Source organism: Dipodomys ordii, unplaced genomic scaffold (assembly GCF_000151885.1).
Source record: "Dipodomys ordii isolate 6190 unplaced genomic scaffold, Dord_2.0 Scaffold199, whole genome shotgun sequence".
NCBI lineage: Eukaryota > Metazoa > Chordata > Mammalia > Rodentia > Heteromyidae > Dipodomys > Dipodomys ordii.
Genome location: NW_012267415.1, coordinates 1353943 through 1379826, shown reverse-complemented (window position 1 = coordinate 1379826; position 25884 = coordinate 1353943). Strand labels below are relative to the sequence as shown.

Below are 25884 nucleotides of genomic sequence, written 5' to 3'. Positions count from 1 at the left end.
TCCTGATTCAGTCCATCAGCCATTCATTTTCATAGATAATTAAGGCTATTAATACTTTTATTTAACACTACTAATTAATACTGGTTAATAGGATAGGTTCAAACACACTCTTTTGACAACATTTTATATTTCTTACTTAGTTTTTGATGCATCTTGGCATGTTTTAAAGTATTCGTTTTCAATGAATCCAAGTTAAAACTGACTACATTCAATGGATAGAGCAGATGATTCTATAGCTAAAACAACTATTTGGAACAATTATACTAGTTATTTGGTATAATATATTTTTGGATTGTTATGTACATATATTGAGTTTATTAGCAAATTTTGCCCAAGGCATGAAATTTTGTTTAGAGACTAAAACAAACTTTCTAGGAAAAATTTATGTACCATAACTCTTTTTCCATGTTAAAAAACAAGATTCCAAAATCCCAAAGATGTTAAAGAAATCAAGTAACCCATTCATTTTGACAGAACTTGTTCAATTCCACAGAAGAATCTAATTGTGGTTATTTTTTTTTTTTTCAGGTAAGGGGTAGGTTTATTCAGTAGACCTGCTGGGACCAGGCAAGGTTGGCACTCCACGTGGCTGGGAAAGGCCTGGGAATGAGAGAGAGCTGGGAAGAGAGGAAAGAGAGAGAAAAGAGCCAGAAAAGAGCAGAGAGAGGGGTAAGAACAGTAGCACTCACGTGGTATTCAGGTAAGGGGTAGACCTGCTGGGGCCAGGCAAGGTTGGCACTCCACGTGGCTGGGAAAGAGAGGAGAGAGAGAGGAAAGAGCTAGAGCAGAGAGAGAGCTAGAATAGAAAAGAAGAGCAAGAGCAAGAGAGCAGAAAAGAAGAGCAAGAGAGCAGAGAGAGAGAGAGCAGAAAAGAAGAGCAAGAGAGCAATTGTGGTTATTTTTAAGCTATGTATTAGGGAGAAAAATTGATTAGCATTTAAATTTGTGATCATTGTAAAACTAGATGAAATTACAAATTATTTGACGGCCTTAAATTCTTTTAAATGATTGGCTTTTAAACGAAGAAAATTACTCTAGGATCACAACAGTAGAAAGGCCTTTTAAATTAGTTTTACAAGTTGGCAGTAGAACCAGCAGATGGCGCCAAATATCTGCAAACAATGTATCCAGATTTGGTTTTCTTTTTGAGTAGAGGTGGTTGTGATGGTATAGAGGGGTGTGTCTACTGTAAATTAGCATATCTATGTTACCTTATATTCTTGGACCATTCCATTCTGGGTATCTTCTGGAGGTGGGCGCCAGCTGACAAGGATTGCAGTTCCATTTTCATCATTCTTTGCAACAGTTACACTCTGGGGTGGGGCACTTGGGGCTAGAAATTGTATTAAAAGTAGATTATTACCAAATATTATAGTTAATATTTAAAATGAAACTATGTAAACATTATGTGTATATATGTATATTTTAAATATGTATATTTATCTAAGCTTGAATAGCCCCAATTTACTTGCTTTACCTAAGTCATGCTAAACTAGTGTGACTGCAAATTTTCCAAAACTAATAAAGATTGTCTGCACAAAATATCACATCACAAAACCACATCATGCTCCCCTTAAAAAGATTCAAAGGCATTAGAGAAGAAAGCTAAACATTTATAACACTAACTATGTATTGTCATTTTATATAGTAGGACAGAAATTTATATTAGGGAAAAATCTGTCATTTTAATGAAGATACCTGTGGTACAAAACAATTTCCTTATATTTATGCAAATAAGGTATTTTAATTTCCAGTTATAGTCTGGCCAGTCATTCTGGATTACCCAGAATTGCGGGGTTTTCAAGGGCATGGGGCAAAAGGAGAAATGCTAACTTTGGAAAGTCCCGGGTAAACAGAAGTATGACTCTTCTGAGTTACAAATCATTCATTTAATATTCTATGAATGCAAAGGCAAGCAAGCAAACCAAAAAATTTCCATCTTTAAATGTAAATTTTCATTCCGAATAACTCATCACACCCCATATATGCTCTTAAGCAATAATGTCCTCATGTGCACATTATTTTACTTGCAGGTCATGACTGAAAGAGGTCAATCATAGAATTTAGGTGCTTCTTATAGCTGTTCTAATTACAAAACTTCTCATAGCAATATATAATGTTCCACAGAAAGGCAGTTAATAACTAATTTCTCTCTAAACTTGTTTGCACCACTCCAGTTAAGGTAATAAGAGCCAAATAAAGATAATACAGTGGGCCCTTCACCATACTTGCCTTCTTCTAAGGTTTTGGCAAATTTGATTTCACTATCGGCTCCTTGAAATTCATTGAAGAAAGGGCGAGCTTTGATTTCATAGTTGACACCCTTTCTGAGGTCAGGGATGACTACACTGTTTTTGGTTGGTGTTCTCACTTCATAAACTAACCACTCCGACTCGCCATGGCTGACTCCAGATGGCCGGTAGAGGATTTTATATCCTTGAATGTACTGGGACTGCTGGTCCACCTATTAAAAAACAAAAACCAAAACAAAGCAAACACAAACGTAAGCATTCAGATGTTTTCACTGCTTTGCTGGGAAATGCTAAAAGTTAAGCCAGAAAAATGTGAAAATATTCCATTGGGGTCTAGGCTATAGATAGGCTACATATGCAGAATGCCTACACACATACACACACACACACACACACACACACACACAGAGTATGTAAGTTGATATGAGTTTCTATGAATTAATCTCTCATTTTTGTGCAGAAACATGAGGCATCGTGGCAATATTAAGATTTGTTATCTAAGATATACATAAGGGTAGAAGGGATGTGGTTACTGCTTTTGATTATTTTTAAGTAGTTTTACAAGTAATATAAAGTAGTTTTAAGCTTTATAAATCTGTTAGAAAGAGCCTATTGTCAAGGACAGCCTCATAGTTAACACTTAGTTTCTTTCCATGAACGTTCATTGGTTCGGCATCATAGAACAAATGTACACCAGAAGAAAGTAGCGACTATTATAAATAGTGCTCACATAATGAAGTTATTACTGCTGTTGAAGTGAACAGATAGCTAAATTTCACACAAACACACTCACACACACACACACACACACACAAACACACACACACACAATGGTCACCTCCATGTTAAAACTATGATCAAATGCTGCAACACTCACGGTCCAGTGTACTTCAATGGCGGAAGAGGAGAGGATGGTCGGGTTGTGGAGATGCAGGACGACATTCCCCAGTTCCCGCTGGACCTGCTTGTGGTCCACGCCTTGGCTTGTTGGTGGGACATCTGTAACAATTCACCAAACAGTGTGAGAGTCTACACCATGCCCCTGCGTGGAATGTAAGCTGGTGAAATGATCCTATCACTCAGAGCAGTTCTCAGGGAGGACAGTACCGGGGCTATGAGGCCATGCTGTGATACAGTAGAAGAATTTAAGGTGTTCAATAAGAATCAGAAAGACTGATGTGGAAGAGAGAGGGGCTGAGGGGCTGGTAAAAGTGCAAAGGGCAGAAGCAAAGATAACCATGGTAATTTTAAGGTTGAAGAATGTTACCTTCATGTAATAAGAACACGAGGCCTGCCCTCTCATAGTGGACTGTGAGATTCTGTAATGACCCTAACTATCCAAGAAGGAAGGACTGAGGCGCTACAGACCAAGTGACTGGAAAAGAGTGGAGATACAGCCAGAGAACAGCAAACAGGGAAAGGAGCGTGCTTCATCTCTTCTTTGATGATACAGGGAAGTGTTAGATTCATTCCTCTACTGGGTGTAATTTTTGTTTTGCTTTGGTGGTATTGGGGTTTGAACGCAGGACCTATCATCTGTCATGCAGATGCGCTACCACTTGAGCCATGAGTACAGGATTCTTTTTGTTTGCATGGTGTTTAGTTGGTTTACCAAATAGGTCTTGTGATCCTTCCCAGAGCAAGTGTCAAAATTCATTCTCTCCCCCAGGCCTTCTGCATGCCTGGGGTGACAGGGATGTACTGTCATGTTCTGCTTCTTAATTGAGATGAAATCTCACTAACATTTGCCCTGTTTGACCTCAAATAGGGATCCTCTTGAGTAGCAGGACATATAGATGTAAGAAGCTTACAAATCAATCCTTTTATTGTTCTTCTCTTCCTAAAGAAACATCTAATAAGATAGAGTCTTTAGACCTATAGGAAATCTTAGTGCTCTATCCAGTTATGTTTCCAATCCTGGAAGCCCCTAAACATAAGTGAAGAAGCCCCCATACATAACTCATTATATATAATAAATAATATATCTTTTACATATAGCATATGTTCAGTTGCATTCTATGCACATGAATATTTCCTTTAAAATTTGGTCTCAAAAATATGGCAAGGACGGGTGATATAGATGTATGATAGTTTTGACTATAGCCACTTCTACATGGTAACCATAACAACCATGGCCTCTAGCTATTCAGATATGCAACTTCTTTCCATCCTGTTATCAGATCTTATCTTAGAGACAAAGGTCTCCTGACTTCTGAACCCAAACATTTAATATTTGTTACCTGTTCACATTTAGAAATCTCCAGGTGGAGAAGACATTTTTACAGTCATATTTCCCAAACAGGTAATACAATTTTGTGTGGTCCCTTGTGAGTGTACTAACAAGCCTTTCCTGAATTTTCTCCAGCCCTGATTTTCCCTCTTATGACTTATCTGCAGCCTCCAATGAGATTATTTTTTCAGGTGTTTTTTTCACATTATGATCATGATCCTCAGCTGGACTATATAGTGTGTGAAAGACAGCCTGAAAATTAAACAATGGAATATGCCTCAGTTACTTCTAATATTTGGTCCTTTTCTATTGGCTGGAGTTAGATATGGCATATGTGTTCTATATGGAAATCACTATAAATGATTAGAAAAGATATCATGCTTCTTTCAAATTTAATTTTTTGGGGATAGACGATATATCCAAATTTTTATTCTTACTTCCCTATGAAAATAGTAGCCTTGGCTGCTATCTTCTTTATTGAAGTTTAATGTTGAGCACTTGCTTACCATGTGTAAAACCATGGGTTCGCTTTCCAGTACACACCACAGTCTTACAGTCCATCTAAAAATATAGGCTTATCACAATCACATTACTCATTCATGATGTGACCAGTTTTGAGCAGAGGGGTTAAGATTCCTCGATCCATACATAATTCTGTTCATCTTAGCAAAGGCAACACAGTGGATTTTTTTGATAACTATAACCCTCAGTTTACATAGGTGATTTAATTGACTTGGAGACCCAAGTCTACCCACTTCCTCGAGCTTCACAAGCAAACATTTTTCCTCCCATTAAACTTTAGTGTTCTGAGCCTACCATTTTATAATTAATTTTGAAACCTCACTTGAAGTACCAGGTTTTAAAATTTGCTCTATTAATTTTAATCTTGTTAGTGTGGGCTCATCATTCCAGGTTGCCAAGAAGCTTTTAATTGCTACTCTCACTTGGCTCTTACTTGCCTATCTTCATTATATAATACTTGCAAGTTTTATGAACATTTTTAGTTTTAGTCTAGAACTATAGTAAGGGATTTGATCTTACATACTCATATACTAATTGTACCCGTGTCCATCCTGAGGAATGGATTTAGCCTAATTTTTAAGCTCAGAAAGACTAACTTAATGGCACATAACTTGTAGACTCAAGAGCAGAGATGAAAATTTCTTTGACTTAAAAATAGCTGGCTTCTTATTTCGAGTGCCTGTTTTCCTGTCACTCAGTCTTCTACCTAAGATGGGATCATTTCACTTAGGTCGCTCCACAAGCTATTTCTGAGAAGAATAAACTTAAAAAGAAAATCACAACTACTTAGTGCTCAGAGGAAACATTCATTCTTCCTCGTGTACAGATGAGGTCACAGATTACAAAACCATTCACATGAGTAGAGGCCAGAGCATCTCTAAGTAGTAATCACGACTCACACTCCACAGGGTAGATATAGACCTCTGGAATGGGAACACAAGTTTCAATCTACTTTTCAGCTGTTCTAGCCTCTGCATTCTTTGCTAATGCGTATCTAATATTGAAAACCTCAAATTGCCTTGCGGCGGGCTCCATCTAAGTCTATTAATGCTCCTGACGAGGTGACTCATAATAGCAAATATCAGCGTATGGGTGTGTTGAGTTCACACGGCAAGAGACAGATGTGGGCATGTTCTATAACTTGGCATCTTGCTTTCTCTGTAAATTCTGATACACAAAAAAAGGTTTTCCCAAAAGATTATTTTAAACTGCGATAGAAAGGACTAGATAAGAAGCCAGGAAAAATGTTAAGTCTCTCACTGACCTTGGGTACAACTTATAACTAATTTACAGCTTTACCTCTGGTAATATTAAGTCAACAGAGATACAGGATTCCTGCATTGTTGGACAGATAATTTTGTTGTCGTTGTTCTTGTTGGTCATGGGGCTTGCATTAGGGGGCCTGGACGCGGTCCCCGAGCTCTTTTGCTCAAGGCTAGTACTCTCCTCTATCACTTTGAACCAAAGCATCACTTCTAGTTTTCTGGTGGTTAATTGGAGATAAGAGTCTCATGGACTTTGCTACCTGGATTGGCTTTGAACTGCAATCTTCAGCTCTCAGCCTCCTGAGTAGCTAGGATTCCCAGGATTGAGCTACCAGCACCCAGCTGGATGAATAATTTTATATTTCCAGATAATACCTTCTAGAATCATCATTCTGTGAAATTATAACAAGTTCATTTTAATTATTATGATATTAGGGTAACAAAAAGTTAAGGGATGATTAACATTAATCATTACAGTATATTTTGGATAATATTTTCAATGTACCATAATGAAGTTTACCACCTTGAGGGCATTAAAATGATAGAATGTGCAAATATAACTGAGAAAATAATCTGTCAAAAGATAAAAACAATTTTTATTCATTAAAGGTAAAGGTAATATATTCAAAAAAGTAGTCCAAAGTAATATACTTCCAGATTTAAATATTTTAAAAGCAGCTTTAAACATATCTATTTTTTAATCTGTTTCTTCACATGAACTTTGAACAAAGTGATGATTAAGGTCAACTTAAATCACAGAAGGTGATTTCCACTTAAAAGTTTCCTATATCCTTCTTCACATAATTAAAAATGCTGAAACAAGTCAAAGAACACAATGACATGTATTTTTGTTATGTTTTGTAGGAGGTTGGCTGAGAACAGGGATAAAACATTATTTCTTATTTCTTTAATTATTTCTTACATTTGTGTAATTTTGACAGTATTGCTTTTAATAATTCTAGGCATCGATTCTGAATATTCTCTCAGAATTTTGTTAACACTGAACTGAAACATGAATAAGATTTATTCAATTTTAAATACAATTACAATGTGACTTAGGTATTATATGCACATAAACTTATTTTTAAAAATCACCACACACAGAAATATTCACATAGCATTTTTGCCTTAGTGGCCTTGTGATTTCTATGACAAGCCATTCTTGTGTGATCAAATGCTTGTAGTCTCAGTCCAGAGAATAATGAAAAAGTTTGTAGATACTGTATTTGTGAATTAAATAGTAAGAGGAGGCTATGAACACACAATCCTAGCATATAGAACAAATGATGCACCAACAGAATTGCAACCTTTAAGAATAGGTAAGTGTCTCAAGGTTAAGCTGTTAAATATTTACCTTGTGTCTTCACTGGATCTGATATTTGGCTTGGATCACTAATTCCATAAGCATTAGCTGCTCTCACAAGGAAAAGGTAAATTGCATTAGGTTTGAGTCCTTTGACGGCAAATGTTTCTGTTTTTACATTCTCAGCCACAGTCTGCCAGCTGCTACCGGAGGCATGGCTAAGGATAGATATACAAGTTAGAACATGTACATTTAATGGTCAGTAGTACAAATGATAATAATAAAACTAGGAAGAGCTTCTTTCCACTACCTGAAGGCTTCTATAATATAAGACGTTGGTGTTGCTCCTGAATTTAAATTTGGTTGCCATGATAAAGTTACGGTGTTTCTGCTGACATCTGTAACTTCAGGTTTAGAAGGGGCACTGGGGATTAAATTGGGGTCAGTGGGTCTTGGAGGTTGAACTGGAACTCCAAATTCTAAGTAAGGGAAGAAAATACACACACAAAAGGTATTTATTCATATAGCGATAAGCACATAGGTGTAGGTAACACATTCACATACTTCTCATGGACAGGACATTTACTTCATTATTCATTACTGCTTTATTTTAAGGCAAGAATACCAATTTACCTTGGACTTCAATGTAAGCACTCCACGTTGCTTCACCACTGGGGGTTGATGCGGTGCAGGTGTACCGGCCAGTGTCACCCAGCTGCAATGGCAGACGAAAAATAAATATTTGGAACGATCAAGAGCTTACTGGGCTGGAAAAGCAATTACAGGTTTGTATATGGCCCATGAATATGGATAACTACACTTAAGACTCGCTAACCAGAAACCTGAATTGAATGGATTTTTATTTATGTGAAGGAAAATACTGCATGAAGAAGAAGGGGGAAAAAAAACCCTCAATTGGCAAATGTATTGCAAGATATAAAGATATAGAGATCTACACAGATATAAACTATAAAGATATATCTTTCTAAAGGATATCTTTATAAATTGGATATAATCTCAATTATATCTTTATGTTTAGTATGCTACATAAGAAGACTCATTTTGCATTTTACTGTAGCAATACATGACCTAGGGAGAAAAGAATTTATTCTGACAGGACTCACCCTTTGTTCTCATTTCATTATCCTAAAACTTAAAAGCAGTCTACAAAGTATAAGGTGAAGCCCTTGTGGGAATACATACTCTCTCTCCTTTCTGAAGACTGAATGCCAAAAAAAATAAAAAGACTGTAATTCTGCTTCTAAATCATTAGCAGCACAATAAACCCACATGGCCCTTCTTTATCTAATAACTCTATCTCTAAGTAACATTTGATAAAGCAAGAATCTTGTCATCTTGCTCTAGCAATTGCAAGAGAAAAGTCACAGGAGTTGCCACAAGGAAGTACAAGGTATCAACTTTTGTAGCACATAAGAGCTATGAGGCTGATCCAAAACTCCAAGGAAGCCACCCACAAGAAGCAATAAAGCCATTGGAATTTATGTTTATTGCTGTCAAGACAGTTCTTTCACATGCCTCAGGAGCTTGTCTGAGCTTGACCTAGAAATAAAAAAGCAAAAGCAAAACAAAACCACATAGTCTTGAAAGAACAGGTAGGAGATGTGATGCCCTGGGAAGGTGAATCTCTAAACTGTCACAGGAAACCTATGAACTTTTCACTTAACATTCCCATTTGAAAAATACATTCAGTTTGTACATTGCTATGCTTTGGTTTGCATGTAGAATATCTTGTCATTGCAGAAATATATATTCACATTACTAAGAGTCCAAGTACACTGAACATAATGCATGTTACTGGAAATAATTTTCTTGGATGTTTTATAACATTTCTATATCATGCCACTTTTAGAAAGGAGAGTGAGTACTTGAGCATGACTATGATTAAGGAATGAGAGGTGTGCTGATACTTATTTTTCTCTTAGGAAGTAGGTCTGAGAATGCTCCATAGAGCTCAAAATTACTTGTGATGGGCTAAGTGTTGAGTTAAATCATCCCAAACACATACATTGGAAAGTCTGCAAATAATGCAGCAACTTAGAAAATATTTTACATGATCTATACATCGAGTATATTTTGTTAAAGGTAAGAGATTGCAACGCTAACAGATAGACCTAAAAACAAAGTCAAAGGAAACCCAAAGCTCAGGATGTGATTACCTTAGCATATCGGATCTGTAACACTCCAGTTTCCAGCTGTTTGATTCGAGAATCTTGAGTTGAAACCAGGACTCCATCCTTTCTCCACAGAATTGTGGGCACTGGACTGCCTGTGGCCACACAGCTGAGCACTAAAGTTCCATCCACAGCTACAGTCTGGTTCACAGGACCTTGTCGAATGACTGGGGGAGGGCGGTCTGCAATCACTGCCAGAGAAAATAACAGGAAATAGATTTCTGCAACTGGAAGCAATTTACTAATCATCCAAGTAACAGCAGTTCAGTTGCTGTAGGCTCGAAACAAACTAATGATAATTAAAGTTAGTAATTTTAGTAGGAGACATGCATTATTCAGAATGCATCTATAGGATGCATTGATTCAGAATGTTAAAGTGAGATATTATGTATGCATTTCAAGTGACTGTTCACTAACTCAGCAAGCTTGCTTGCACTATCAAGGGACCTGCTGAAGAGTTCAGGAACAAGGTAAGATTTCAGATGCTGACACAGATACCCAGGATTGGGAATGGAATAATGGAAACATGAGAAACCTAACAGAAAAAACAAAAACATTTATCACACAAAAAAATGTGTGAGGCAAATTTTAATGAATGAACCAAAGCCAACCTCACATCTCATTACTACTTTGTGTCCAATTAATAACTGGATGGTACCATGCCAACATGTTTGACAATTCTGAATTAAAAATGGTGATTCAGACTCATTTACACACATCAATAAGACTGAATTTCCTGTGTCTTTTAATCTTGGATTTTTTCTATTAAAATATTCTGCAGTGAAATTTACACAATTATAATGAATTCAAAGAAGCTGGAAAAATGCCCAGATTCATCACTGGTAGGCTGATCCCAAAAGACAGCTGAAGATGTTGTCCAAATTGCGCAAATACCATACTCCCATGCAGAAATTAAAAACAAGGGGAGAAGCATTTTTGCTAATTCTGTTTCCCTATAATGATAACGAACTATTAATGATAATGAACTACAAAAAGTAACAATGAAAGACTATTAGTATATAATAACATCTTATTATATAAAAATTAAAAAACCTGAAAACTTTGAGATAAAGTCATTTTTATAGGGAAAAATCTAAAACAAGCACAGGAACACAGACTAAGCTCTGCACTAAAAAGATAGTCTCAATCCCAGATTTAGGCTGTCTATGTAAAACTGTGTAGATTTATTTTTAATGAACTAGACAAAAACAAAAATAGCATTTCAAGTATTTTCTTCAATTCTTAATGTTTAAAATTCTGGACATCAATTTTAAGATAAAAAAATAAGACACAAATGTAGAAGTGAAGTTTCTAAGATGTTTTCTTAGAAAGTAAGCTTTTTAAAGGAAGCTAAATTTTAGATGGAACCATTTGCAAATCTTGGATGTGACAAGTTCAAAATTGTATGCATCAGAGATTTTTACAAGCTGTAGTCTCATTTTAATTTGTTCCTTATTTATCATCCAATAATTACTAAAATTGTGAATTCCCGAAATGGTTTAATTTGTACTCTGCTTTTATAGTTCTCCTCTGGGCCTTCATCATTGGTCTGAAATTTTCTAGTTCAATGGAGTGTATTAGAAAAAGGCTGGATGTGGAAACTTGGCTGGCGTGTTTTAAGATACTACATAGTTGAAAAGTGTAAGCCTGTAATTCCTCTGCTTAGCATATTTAAACCTTTTCTGTTGAGGTTTGCTAAAATCAAATTACAAGTCCCTTCTGATATGTATGATAAAACATGTGAACACCTAGGTTGCATTGGGATTTCATAAGAACACCTGTGTTCCTTGATTATAAGAATGAATAAATATGTATGAATATTTCCAGGCATTAATTAAATTAGTTACAGTGACTTATCATAATTGGTTGCAATTAAAATGAGTACAGGCATGGTTTATGTTTTATAGTCTTATTATATTTTGATACTACCCAATACCTGGGGATTTCTTGGGTTTTCTGTATGCTTCATTTCTTTACATGGTATCCTAGTTCGCATCATATACACTTCATCTTCCTATTTGATATCTATTTCTTATGCTGTGTACTGTGGACTAGAACCAGAGCTTTGTGTGTGAGGCATGGCTTTGTGTGGGCCACATCTCCAGCCCCAATGCCATCCTAACCCAGTTCATTGATGGAGCTGACCTCTCGTTTATTTCTGCATATTCCTCACTAGATAGATACCATATGACTTCAGATGGGTTCTTTCATGCACCTGTTTTTGCTTTTTTTTTTTAAATTTGTGAATTGTGTATAGCAAGACTTGTTCAAACTAACACCAAAGACTGGGTGGTATGAAGATGGAAATAAATGCTTGATAGAATCACTGGAAAAGGCTATTATATTATGATAATATTTGGGCACATGTATGACAAGCTATAAAGTATATCAGAGCTGAAAGTTATAAGAATTTATTTAAGCAATTTTGTTTTTAAGTAAATAAAACCATGGTGTTATCACTGATTAACATGAAATACTAAAGACATGAGTCCATTCTAAACTTAGATTTATAGGACAAATTTCAAATTTCTAATAATTCACATTAAACTGACTAAAATGAAATATGATAGTGAGCAATCACTGTCATTTCTGAAGTCAGAAATACATTGTGCTGTTCAGTGGATATGTTCGCGTCATAGGCAATAGCTATAGTATATACTGAGTACACTAGTATTGCTAGGATGTTTACAAAACTAGTGGTGAGCTTATAATTGATGACAAATAATTGAAATCCAAATTTAAAAGCCCCAAAGTGAAAAAGCTTACCCTATTGGATGGTACAGATTTAAGTTTTAAATCTCAGATCTCCTTATAGCTCTTCACTATTCTTTCGTTATACTCCTCAGTGAAATGAAGTATTGTCAAATGACATTCTCCATATGTAATTGTCTCTTAGCACAGTGTCTAGAACTAATTAAACATTGAGAAACCCTAACTCATTATCATTAAGTATAGGTGCAATATTGGTAGAATGGTAATGTGCTGCAACAGTGGAGTTGAACAAGTGGAGTCGTCTGTTACTGCAATTTTCATAAAAACAAACAAACAAAAATCACCTAGCTATTCTCCACATTCAGTGAAAGATGTAAATATCTTATGGTGAAGTTATATCATAATGTCATTAGAATATAATGCTGTGTTACCAGAAAGAAGTAATGGATTTGATTTAAATATATTTATGAAGGAATTTCAAGTGAGAAAGAACACAAAAGTGCATACACATAGGTTCATGTATGAAAAGTTCATATCTATGAATCACTGAACATCAGAGTAATACATCTCAATTGTCATCCATTTGCAAACTGGTTTCAAGGATCTTATTTTGCAAATCTCTGAGTTGGGCTACAAAAGATTATCATTCACTTTTAAAAATTGAGGAATTAAACCTGGGAAATAAGTGACGTCTCCAAATCAAACAGCAACTATAAATCTTCCTTTTCTAAATAAAATATTGGGGCTTACATCTGTTTCATCAAGTTAAATAAATATCCAAGATCTCCTCAGGGTCTAATGTGTGATCAATGCATTATAAATCTATAGGTGCTGAAAGATGAACACAAAATAATTTTAAATTTTATTCATCATTTAAAACTCACTAACTTTATTTTTCATAGATTCTAGTAATAAAGAGACTAGATATTTTTCAATGAAGTGGACATAATGTTCATGCTCCTGGGTCAAATACTCTTAGGGTTTAGCCACAATTACAGAGGAGAAACATTTTAAAGATAGCTGCTACTCCTGCGCTTCAGCTTTTATTCTGCCATTCCCTTTGTTCTGTCTGCAAACGATAAAGAAGGTCAAGATGCTGACATCACCCACTATCAAGGGCATACTCTGTATCTACTAGTCCTGCTTTGGATCAGACTCAGTAATACAAAAATATTGATGCTGCCAGCACTCACAATAACTACTCTTATCTATCAAACTTGAGTTCATGCTTGTAAGTTGTTTGAACAGTATCAATACATTTCAAAACAAAGAAAACAGAAAAAATATAATACCAAAATAGTAAGTACAAAAGTACCTGAATTCTACCAGTCACTTCTCTCTGAAATAATAAAGGAAAACCTGACATTTGGGACTTGGGAATGAATTGATTACAAGGCCTGAATCTGGCATTCACAAATTTAGGGATGCTTAAAAGTTCCTATTAACAGTTTTCTGCAAGATTTAGTCTCAAAAGTACAAGTAATTAAAAGTCATTATATGTTGATTGGAAGGTAGAAATCTTTGTTTTACTATTATAAAATTTATTGAGAAGGAGTAGATAATGCCTACAATCGTAACTATTCAGGAAGGTGAGATCTGAGGACTGAGGTTTGAAGTCAGCCCAAGCAAACAAAGCTAAGAAATTCTTGTCTCCAATCAATCAGCAAAACAATCTGAGATAGCAGCAAAGCTTGAGTGATAAAACATCAGCCACATGAGAAGAAACTGAGGGACAGCACAGGCCCTGAATTCAAACCTCAATACATTTTGGTGTATTTATGCAATAGAATATTACACAGCACTAAAACAAATGCACAGTACACATGGATGGATGGCACTTACATTATTTTGAACCAATGGGGTCATACCTGTGAGATTATTCTATGAATTCTTCAATGAATTTACTTTTAGAAGCAACCAACACTTTATCACTATTATTTTTTAACCATAATTTTAATTTGTAGGCTGTCATACTTTTCTTGATTATACATACACACAAACATACATGCATAATTATAGAAATATATAATATACTTATAACTACCTGAAATATATTTTTGTTTGAGTGTAGGTATTTTTTATTATAGGAATAATTATATAGACATGTGTACATTTTATATATTATTGGTATTTCCTTATAATATGTTTAGAGACTACTCTTTAATCATAAATACACATAAAGAAATATATATCTGTGTATATACAACTTTTTCTTCTCTTGCATCTTCCCAAATTGTGTTGTCATTACATTCTTGATCTCCATAGTGAATGTCCACCTACAATATACTTGGTATTAAGTGATGATATTATCATGTCTCTACAATATATTTCTATTTGTATTAAGTGATAATGTTTAGAGGCATTTATAAAAAATATTAAATCAGATTATTTAGAAAAGTACACTTATTCACATGGGTTGTGAGTTGTCACTGAATTTATGACCAAATAATCTTGCCATATATAATTTAGAAGCAAGAGAATAAATGATAATTTAAACTAAAATACATTTTAACACGCATCACATTTCCAAAACATGATAAACATTCCTATATAGAGATATGCACTAAATTCACTATAAAGTTTACTTTATGTAGTTGCCACGATAGTGTAAACCTGAATGATCTTAGAAATTTATAGAAATGTTGCATTAAAGTAATAATTTTTGACTTAGCAATATTCCCCTTAGTATACAAAATAACTATAAGGAAGAATATGAAAATTTGAGACAAATAACATCTTCTGGCAATCTTAGTCCTAAGAAATGTGGATAATTTGAACCAAATTTTTATACATTACCGTCAGTCACTTCCAGATATGCTTTCGTGATGATGCTTCCAGCAACATTTAGAGTCTGGCAGATGTAATACCCGACATCTGATCTCTGGACATTAGTAATGGTGAGGTCCCCAGTCTGGGACACTGAAAATCGACTGGAAGACTGTGGGGGCTGGTATGAGAAGAGAAGGTTCTAAAACCCAAAATTTGGGAGGAAGGAAGAAGAATAGGTTAAGGGCTAGGTTACAGTATTTTGGCAGAGCTAAAAATGCATTTAAAAATAAATGTGTAAAAATACATTCATGCACACACACAAATATACAAACAAAAGTAAACTAAGTATCTTCCATTGTCAACTACACATACAGGTATGTTCATATAAAAATATATATTAGGCACACAGAAGATAATGTTCAAACTTTAATGAGGTCCTATAATTATATCAATCTCAGTAATATATTATGTTATAATTATTAGAGTACAAAATTTACATGCTTAAGAAAATCATGACAAAATGCATGCTCAATATGCTTATGGCTACTAGTGTTGCCAAATTAAAATATAAATCATTTTGATAAATTAAGTTCAAGGATGTCACTGTGGCACCAGAATAAGCATCTCTGCTGGCAATCCATTACAAATATTCAGGAACATTTACCCATCAATTTAGAGGGATATATTTGTTTTTCCTCATAAAAGGTGAGAATACCTATAGGCTTTTTTTTTGAAAAATCTCAGATTGAATTGAATAAAAATATCCTGATTGTTGGAGCTTAGAGGATCATGTGAAATACTGCACAATGCCATTGTGTGTCATGAAATAAAGAATACTGATCTGCCTCTTAAATAGAGTTGTTTCATTTTGGTGATTTGCAGCACATATCATTAGCATAAATACAAGGTTTAGCTAGACCTCCATGGATATATGTTCAGTGAAAAAGTGTTAAGCCCAAACTAGCAAACAAAATTTACTGAGAGCTGGGCACAGGTGGCTTATACCTATAATCCAAACTACTCAGGAGGCTGAGATCTGAGGATAACGGTTGAAAGCTAGCTTGGAGACTCTTATCTCCAATTAACTACCAGAAAACCAGAATTGGCACTGTGGTTCAAGTGGTGCCTTGAGCTGAAGAGCTGAGGGACAGTGCCCAAGCCAAGAGTTTAAGCCATACACAAAAATAAATGAATAAATAAACTGAGGACTGATCTAGAATTTAAATTACTTATTTAGGAATAATTTAGGAAATCTGAGTTTAGGTATATTAGGAAATAATTTTAATTGTTTACTATTCTTGTTATACAGAATTCTTCCATTCATCTACTGAGGGACATCTGGATTGATTCCATATCTTAGCTATGGTAAATAATGCTGCAATAAACATAGTTGTGCTGGTAGCTTTTGTATGGTCTTGTTTGTGATCATTTGGGTAAATGCCCAAAAGAGGGATTGCTGGGTCATAGGAGAGCTCTATGTGGAGTCTTTTGAGGAACCTCCATAAAATGTGGTATATATACACAAGGGAATTCTATGCTTCCATCAGAAAGAATGACATTGCCCCATTTGTTAGGAAATTGAAAGACTTGGAAAAATTATATTAAGTGAAGTAAGCCAGGCCCAAAGAAATGTAGGTCCCATGGTTTCCCTTATTTGCAATAACTAGTCTATGTCTGAGTCAAGCAGAAAAGGTCAGATAAGTTGACATTAGGGAAATGAACCCTAAGATATGTATTCAAATGTTTTTTTATTCTTTCAGGTGATTGTTTCTAACACATTTATAAGATTATTTCTTTGTTGCTTTGTATAGCCCTCCTCCATGGTATAAACCCCTGCTTTCACTGTATTTGATGTCGGTATAATTTGTGGAGGGGAAGGGAAAAAACAAATCGTTTAAATAGGGATACAGGTGGACCCATTGTAACAATGAGATGTACAGTCGTTATGTGGAAAAAGGAACTTTACAACTTTGGTGGGGGGGAGGGTTGGGTGGGGGGGTGGAGGGAGGATGGGAAGGGATGGAAAAGGGAAACAAAGGAGGAGGCAATAATGCTTGATAAGAAATGTACTCATTATCTTGCCCATGTAATTGTAACCCCTCTGTACAGTATTTTCACAATAAAAAAAGAATTCTTCCATAATTCACTTCTAATATTCTTGTTTTAGTAAAATATTCTTGTTTCTTTTATCTTTAATTTAGTTTTAGCAAATTTTCTTCAGTGAGGCACAATAAAATATAATACTGCCAATATGTTAGAACTGAAATGACAATGGATTTAAGTTAGTCAAATTGACAGTTAACTACACTAAAAACAGAATTGAATTGATGGTTTTGCTAACATTTTTTTTTCCTGGTCCTTGGGTTTGAACTCAGAGCTTGAGCATTGTCTCTGAGCCTCTTTGTGCCCAGCAAGGCTATTGTTCTACCAATTGAGTCACAGAAGCAACAACTGGCTTTTCTGAGTAGTTCATTTGAGATAAGAGTCTCATCGACTTTTCTGCCCAGGCTGGCTTTGAATCATGATCCTCAGATCTCAGCCTCTTGAGTAGCTATGATTACAGGTGTGAGCCTCAGGCCCCGTGTTGGCTCTTGATGAAACTGCTTTCAAAGCAAAACCATGAAACACTCAAGACCGAGTCAGGCAAATATAAAATGAGGTCAAGAATAATTGTATTGTAAAGGTAATTATTCTCCTTCATAGAAGAAGAACAATCCTAAGATAAGAGATAAAAAAGACATTTTAAACTAGTTTAAAACTTTTTGTTTATTCAACTGAAGTCCCATAGAATTTAACAAATACAGAGCGCTATATTCTGGTTTAGGTGTAAAGAGGAACTGGCAAAATGTTTAGAGAACAGAATTTAATGGCAAATGGCAATTATATAAAATTTTTATTTATTTATTTTTGTTGTTGGTTGTGGGGCTTGAACTCTGGGACTGGGCGCTGTGCCTCAGTTCTTCAGCTCAAGGCTAGCGCTCTACCACTTGAGCCACTGTGCCACTTCTGGTTTTCTGAGTGGTTGATTGAAGATAAGAGTCTCACGGACTTTCCTGCCTGGGCTGGCTTTGAACCATGATCCTCAGATCTAGCTTCCTGAGTAACTAGGATTATAGGTGTGAACTACTGGCACACAGTTATATAGATTTTTTTAAAGAATGGAATATACTGCATTATATTTAATATAACATTGCTGAAAAAGAAAAATTTAACAGAGTTGGATATAATTTGAGAATTCAAAAGCTACTTCAGACCTTGCGTTATCAAAATCACACTGAATTATAATATTTTAAATACATGAAAGGAAGTAATTGTCTAACTCTAGAACTATTAATGATAGAAATGATGATTAAAATATGTTGAGAAGAGATTTCAGTTAATATGAATTAGTTTTGATGAAAGTGACAATGATATAATAAAAGGATAAACTTTCTTATACAATCCTGTATACCAAAACGAGTCAGAGAAAATCGTTTCTGAAGATTAAAACCGAGATATTTGTCTTCTCTGAAGCTGGAACTTTTGAGTGCCTTTAGATTTCTTGATTTTCTTAATGGGTTGTTACTATTCTTTTCTTAGATGTGGCACTGATGTGTGCTGCTTGAAAAAAAAATCAGAAAAGAATGATTTTTACCTGACTTCCCTCTCTCCGCCAAAATATAGCTGGCTGAGGATTGCCAGTTGCTTCACATTGGAAAGTCACAGTTCGTCCCAAGGCCACCACCTGGTCTCGTGGTTTCACAACAAAATGTGGAGGTTCTAAAGGAAATGAATCAAATTACACTGAATCAAAATCAGGTCGTTATGGTCCTCAGATATTCCAGTTGCTGCCTTTGTTTTATCCCACGTTATGTACAGTTGTAATCATGCACCAATTCTCAGCCTTCATTTGAAGTTAAATTAAGTGTATATTTATAGAATAAAATAGAGCTACACTGTGAAGATTTCTCATTACTTGACCTTCTAGGATTAACCCTCATATTTTAAAGAATTCTTGAACTACAATTTGACCCCTTACACTCAAAATATATCTAAAATTGTATGAATAAATATTATCTTTTCTCATTTAGAACTGCTTAAAGGTGAATGAACTTTAATCATACACACAAGGACCTCCTAATGCAGACAGGTCCTAAAATTACCTTAATTTAACTCAAAAGCTCCTTGAAATACGACCATGCAAATGACAACCATTTAAAAACCTCCAGTCCCATTACTTGAATACAAGTGAATTTAAAGCAATACTGATTCACCAGGCTCCTTCATTTACATAGACAAGGGCATGTTCAAACAGAATATATATGGAAATGAGGGCAAATTTGAAACATCTGCTTCTCCTGACATTATAAATATTGCCAGCTTTGCCCAAACTGTTTGATTTATCCAGACATAAATGGCCACTTCACCCAGCAGTAAACAGAAAGTCATAAAATTGTGTCAGTTACAGTGGGCTTAGAGGCAGCTGATAACATTAGATGACTTTGCTGATGGAGCCAAAATGGGGAGGGATATTGGCTTAGGGTATGTGTGGTTGTGTGGGTATGTGTGTGTGTGTGTGTGTGTGTGTGTGTGTATGTGTGTGTTTGTGTGTGTGTTTGTGTGTATGTGTATGTGTATACTTACTTGGGGGCTGATTATTTCCCTGGAAAAATGTGCACTGAAAGTTAGTCTTTTTACCTACTGTTTTCACTTTTCAAATGTGTTCCTTATCACCTGTCTGAAACACCTAATTATTTCTGTCTTGTCTCACTTCCAACTGAAGTGAAGAGACATTTCAAGCTAGACATTTGACAGTTTGTGTAGGAAAGGGCTCTTCTAATCCACTTTTTAAGACACTTCCATTATTTCTAACCCTTTCCCGAAAAGTACTCTCAGTTATTTATGTCACTTGCTTAAGACAACTCTGTAAAGTAAATAGGAATTAAAAAATTACATTCAGATCATCTCCACGTCACTATCCTGTCAATAAGCATACCATTTTTTTCTAGTAAAGCTAGTTAACAGAAAGATACCTGGTTAAGATACCTGTGTGTATAGTATAACTTGTATAATAAATAAAATTGTATACATTTACAAAAATTGCTCATGTCCTGTATTCTGAGTATCTGAATAACTAAGTTATAAAAGGACATAAAAGCCTATTTAATAAATATGCTAATCATATATATATTCTTTAAAACATTAACACAATCAGAAAATGATTTTTCTCTAATTACATGCTGGCAAAACTACAAAAAATAATTAAATATCTTAGATTCTAAGTTAGTGTACTTTCTTCTCTGCTGTTATTTTATTTAAGAACTAAGGTTTAGTCAAAATTATACCATTTGACTAGAAAATTATAGGAGATGTCAAAAATCAGGTCAAATGCTTTCAAATGTCCTCTAACTTACAGGGAAGAAAATATGAAGTTAGGAAACCTAGTTTATGTTCAATTTGGAAACACTGAAGTCCCAGCTTATAATTTTTTTAAAATCCTGTGATTGCAATTGAGTGGTTTACTCATGAATTTAGCAAACGTTATGATTACCCAGATATCATAATAGGCATGTAAAACATAGCCTGGAGATTTTCCTCCAGAAAGAACTATACAGCATCTCTGCTCCAAGTCAAGGAATGGAATCATTGACGCAGAAATCAGTCTAGAAAGTGAAAAGACCGACTGAATAAGAAACTAAAGTCAGACTAGAGTTTGGTTTCTTTCAATGCAAGGAAAGCACATGATTAATTAGATGAGTGGGAGAACAGGACTTTCCAATACTAAGGGAATGTGAGCAGGAAAGTATAAATGTTCAAACCACTTAGTCAAGTAAAAACCTCGGGTGGTCTCTTGCTTAAATCTCAGGAGCATGTCTAAGAATGTATGCCAGACCGTTTCTTTTATAAAATGCCAGGACTCTTCAAGCCTCAAAGAGTTATTTGGGAACAAGGAATACAAACCCTTATGCTAACTACATTTATCCTGAAGCAATCCTTCCACACAGGATATTTGTCTGGAAATGAATTTATTATATTTTTTAGGCATATGCACAGGCCAACATCAACAGTGACATCAGATACAAGATAGGTCTTAGAAAGAACACTTTGGAAAATCTTCTCCTGACTTGAATGTTGGCACACATCTGTAGTTCTAGCTACTTCGGAAGCTGAAGACAGAAGATCACTTGGATCAGTGGTCTCAGGCTAGTCTGGGCCATATAGTGAAACCTTATTTCACTAAAAAATGGCTACAGATTTTATTTCTAAGGTAATAAAATGCACTAAATATTTTTCTCAGTATCAATTTGTCATCATCACATATCTTATATTGTGAAGATCATTTGTCACATTCACTTATTTGATATTTGTGGTGATATATTGGATTTTTTTGAAGAGCACAACACTTAAACTTGGCCTAATTAAAAAATGCCAGTGACATATATGTTAATTGTGGAACATGTAGAAAATATGACCAAAAGGAAAAGCCACCTGTATTTCAGAATGGAATCATACTATTTTAAAATATTGTATTAAAATAATGCTTTATTTATTTATTTATTGTGCTGGTACTGGGTTTTGAACTCAGGGCCTTACCTTTTCACTTCATGTTTTTGCTCAAGTCTGGCTGGCTCTTTACTACTTAAGTCATAGCTCTACTTTTATATTTTTGTATAATTGCAGATAAGTCTCCTAAACTTTTTAGTTTGGGCTGGTTTTGAATTCTAATTCATAGAGCTTAGCCCTCTGAGTAGCTAGGATTACTTACATAATCCAAAAGTACCTGGCTAAAATATCATTCTACTAGTTGTCTAATGGCCAATATAAAATTAAATTATTTATTCTTTTTTCTTTCTAGTCCTGAGGCTTGAACTCAGGGCCTGGGCACTGTTCCTGAGTTTTTTCTGTTCAAGGCCAGCACTCTACCACTTGAACCACAGTGCTACTTTTGGCTTTTTCTGTTTAATGTGGTACTGAGGAAGTGAGCTCAGGGATTCATGCATGCTAGTCAAGTACTCTATCACTGAACCACATTCCCAGTCCTAATTCATTCAATTTCTACTGTTTGAAATTTTGATTTTTCTCAGCATTCATGAGGCTTTGAGCCAAAAGTCAGTCCTACAAATTTAGATTTTCCTAATTTTCACTATTAAAGACAGTGCTAGAATTATCGTTCCCTCAGTTATGTTTATGATTATTTTCTAGAAGTAAAATTACAGCATATGAAAATGTACAAAATATACAAAATCCAAAAGTATAGTTAATTGTGCTCAAAATATATGTTGGAAAATTATATTTTCACTAATTCAGACTGCTTTTTTCTCCTAAATTTCAAAACAATATGCATTCACATATTCAAACCAAGAATAGATTTTTCTCTTAATATTACTTCATTATTGATATCCTGAATTTCTTGAATAATATGCTCATGTGTTTTCAATTTCTAAGAATTTTTGTTGTTGTTTTTGTTATTATTATTATTTTTGCTGTACTGGGGTTTCAGCTTAGGTAGGTAGCTACTTGCTAGGTAGGTACTCTATAGGATGAGCCACTTTTTGTTTTTAGTTATTTTTCAGATAGGGTCTTGTATTTTTGCCTGGCCAGCATTGGGCTGTGAATCTCCTACGTCTGCCTTGTGTATTTGTGAGAATACAGATGTGTAACATCACATCATGCTTGTCTGTTGACTTGGAGTGTCTTGCTAATTTTTGCTGTCCGTATTCTGCAATCCTTCCAACCTTATAATCCTTACTTTCTTGAGTAGCTGGATTAAAGCTTAGCCACACAGCCTAGCCCTAAAGAACTGTTGATATGTTCACATTTTATCCACTTTGCATGTATATTGTAAATACATTTCCATTTAATTTATAGTCCTTTAATTCACTTTTGCCAGTATTTTAATTTTGATGTGTCATATATTATGTAAACTTTCAACTCCATTTTCATCCTATTATTTACAGTCTTTATTATTTAATTTTAAAGCTTTATCTAGTTTTTTTATTTATGATATCACTATAGGAAGCTACATACCTGGTTATTTATGTCAAGATTGTTGAACAACCCATTCTATCTGAATTAATATGAGATGATACTATAGTATTATTTGTAAATCTTTTTAGCTTAAAAATAGGGAGAGATACTATTTAGGGTGAAAATTTTCTTCTAGCACACCTTTTAGCATAATAGCACATTCATATAAAACTCATTTAAAAGGGTGTTCTTACAACCATATAGAATTAATAAATGCATTTTCCTCTATGTATGTGCATAGAAACCTGATTGCTCTTCAATTGTACAGGAGAAAATGCTTGCCAAAATGGATTTTAATAAAGTTTTAATATACCATGTAGTATTTCATACATAAAATGAAATGAGTCAAACACAGAGAAATGAAAATGAGTGACAAAAAGCTTCATGTGAAAGCTTCATTCAACAAGACTTTTAATGACTATTATTGAACTACCAGTACACAAAAAGACAGACAAGGATTTATGACCAAAGTTGAAGAGAAAAAAGCCAAATTGTGTGTATATTATATGTGTATATGTGTATATATATATATATATATATATATATATATTGCTCTTAGAAGACATACATTGAAATATCATTTAACTAAGATGCAGTCCTAGGCCTCATTTTATCATTTATTTCAGGAGTGAAGAATTAAAAGACGCAGATAATACATGACTTGAAAATATATAAAGTTAGCAACCCCATTACCTTTACTCTTTGTCACAGTTACCCATAGTTCCTGCAGACTTTATTCTGTGCAGTCTGTCTGTGGCCAATGACAAGTGAAACATGGAGGCTGATTGGTTGAGGACATGGAAGGGTATGGATGGAAAGGGGAAGAGAAGTTCCAGCCACAGTGACACGGTGATTAGAAGATGGCCAATAAAATGTCAACTTACCAGACCCAACTAAAACAAAGAAAAAAGAAAACATGGAATAAATAAAAATAAAGAAACAGAAAATGAAAAAGAAAAAGTAACAAGATTTGACTTAACAATGATCCTTATTTTAATATAAGGTTAAAAAAGCTAATATTTTAGATACATTGTTTATACTATCTATGAATTAATTTGTTAGCATTTGAAATACAGTCATGAATAATTTGGGGGGAAATGAATTTTCAAGTCACTGCTATGATTAAATAGCAGAGCCATAAGGCATAATAGCTAGAAAATTATAAAACTTTACATTTGGCTACCACAGGACAGGCGAGGTTACTGTACATGTAATAAATGTAAACACACTATAAATCTTAGCTGCTTAAACCTACAAAGAAAGTTTGAGCACTTTTAAAGATGAAGAATATTAAATCCTGTAACTCCATCATCATATTAATTGTAGGGGTGTCACATTGTTAATGATATTTCATTAAACATACTTTTAACATGTGAATCATTATATACACAAGCCCTCAAAGTCTGCTCAAAATACACATTATGAATCTATAGGCCAAGAGTATGGTGTGAGAATTTACATTTCTGACAAGCACCAGATATCTTTGCTACTCTATCATCATAAGTTGAGTAAGCAAATGACTGAAAAGTGATTCTTGCATGTTTTAATGTAAATGTGCAGAAAATATGAATAAATTAGAAGAGACAAATTTTATAGTTCTATCCATTGTAAATGACATTAATATCAATGCTGCAACACTGAGGTATCTCAATATTCAAAGCATAATACACATATAAAATGCCTGAAAATAATCATTTTGTTTCCCAATTTTAGAAATAAAGGACATAACTATCAATTGCAACGTTTTTAATAACAACATACCAACATAGTAAAACCCCACAATATATATCACTCAAAAACTCTCATATCTCTCACCAAATCAAAATTAATTAGACTAAGTACATATTCCTACACTTTAAACAAATGTCAAGAATTGTTGTGATGTCAGATAGCTATAAAAGAGAAACAAGTATTATCTTGCAGATTTTTGCCAGCAAGGCAAAATTTTAAGGTAATTCATGACATATATTTAACTCAAATATTGCTTTTAAAGTGTGAAATAATTATTTTCCCTTTAAAAGAAAAAAATTAAGCCTAATCTTTCATTCACTCATATTACAAAGTCAAAAAAATAAATCTATAACCCAAACACCAGAATTAAAGAGGCATTGCTATATTTCTTTCTACCTCAAACTGATGTCTCATGATAACTCCTCTGTAAAGCTTAATAGTAACAATAAAATTATTTAAAAAAGAGTAAAATACTGGTTTCTCTTAAATGAGAAGATATTCTGAAACTACAGAGAGAATCTGACAAACTGTGCCTACTGTTTTTCCTTTGAAACAATAAGACATGTATGTAAATTGCTTTTTGGATTAATCTAAGTAAAAAAACTTGATCTCATTGAAGTAATACCATTAAGACTCCAAATACATAACTCTTAAGTGATTTTCTAATTTGGAATTGTTTTAAATAAGTCAAAAATTACAATATATTAAAAATAAGATAGTTACTAGAAAGCCAATCCTTTAAAATGCCAAATGTCCCTTTCTTTCTTATAAGTTTTAATAGCAATCAAGCCATAATGTTAGAATCTTCTTATTTAGACTGAATGTAAGAACTTTATGTTCATTTTTATATTAATGACAAATAATTGGAAAATATTTTATAATTGCTTTACAAACGTCTACA

At 34.3% G+C, this 25884-nt stretch overlaps 1 protein-coding gene across 3 annotated transcripts in view; it reads right to left on the bottom strand.

Annotated features, from left to right (window-relative positions):
- Positions 1-25884, bottom strand: part of Robo1 (roundabout, axon guidance receptor, homolog 1 (Drosophila)) — an 829689-nt gene that overhangs the window by 61264 nt on the left and 742541 nt on the right. For 2 of the 3 annotated variants that reach the window (XM_013034896.1, XM_013034897.1), the window contains exons 7-16: positions 24137-24145; positions 18880-19004; positions 15273-15444; positions 9750-9955; positions 8206-8287; positions 7883-8051; positions 7624-7790; positions 3130-3251; positions 2233-2464; positions 1212-1333 (exon numbers count right to left, since the gene is read on the bottom strand). In XM_013034896.1, coding sequence (XP_012890350.1) covers positions 1212-1333; positions 2233-2464; positions 3130-3251; positions 7624-7790; positions 7883-8051; positions 8206-8287; positions 9750-9955; positions 15273-15444; positions 18880-19004; positions 24137-24145 — 1406 coding nt within the window. The remainder of the gene's footprint in view (positions 1-1211; positions 1334-2232; positions 2465-3129; positions 3252-7623; positions 7791-7882; positions 8052-8205; positions 8288-9749; positions 9956-15272; positions 15445-18879; positions 19005-24136; positions 24146-25884) is intronic. The other variant, XM_013034895.1, reaches the window with a different exon arrangement.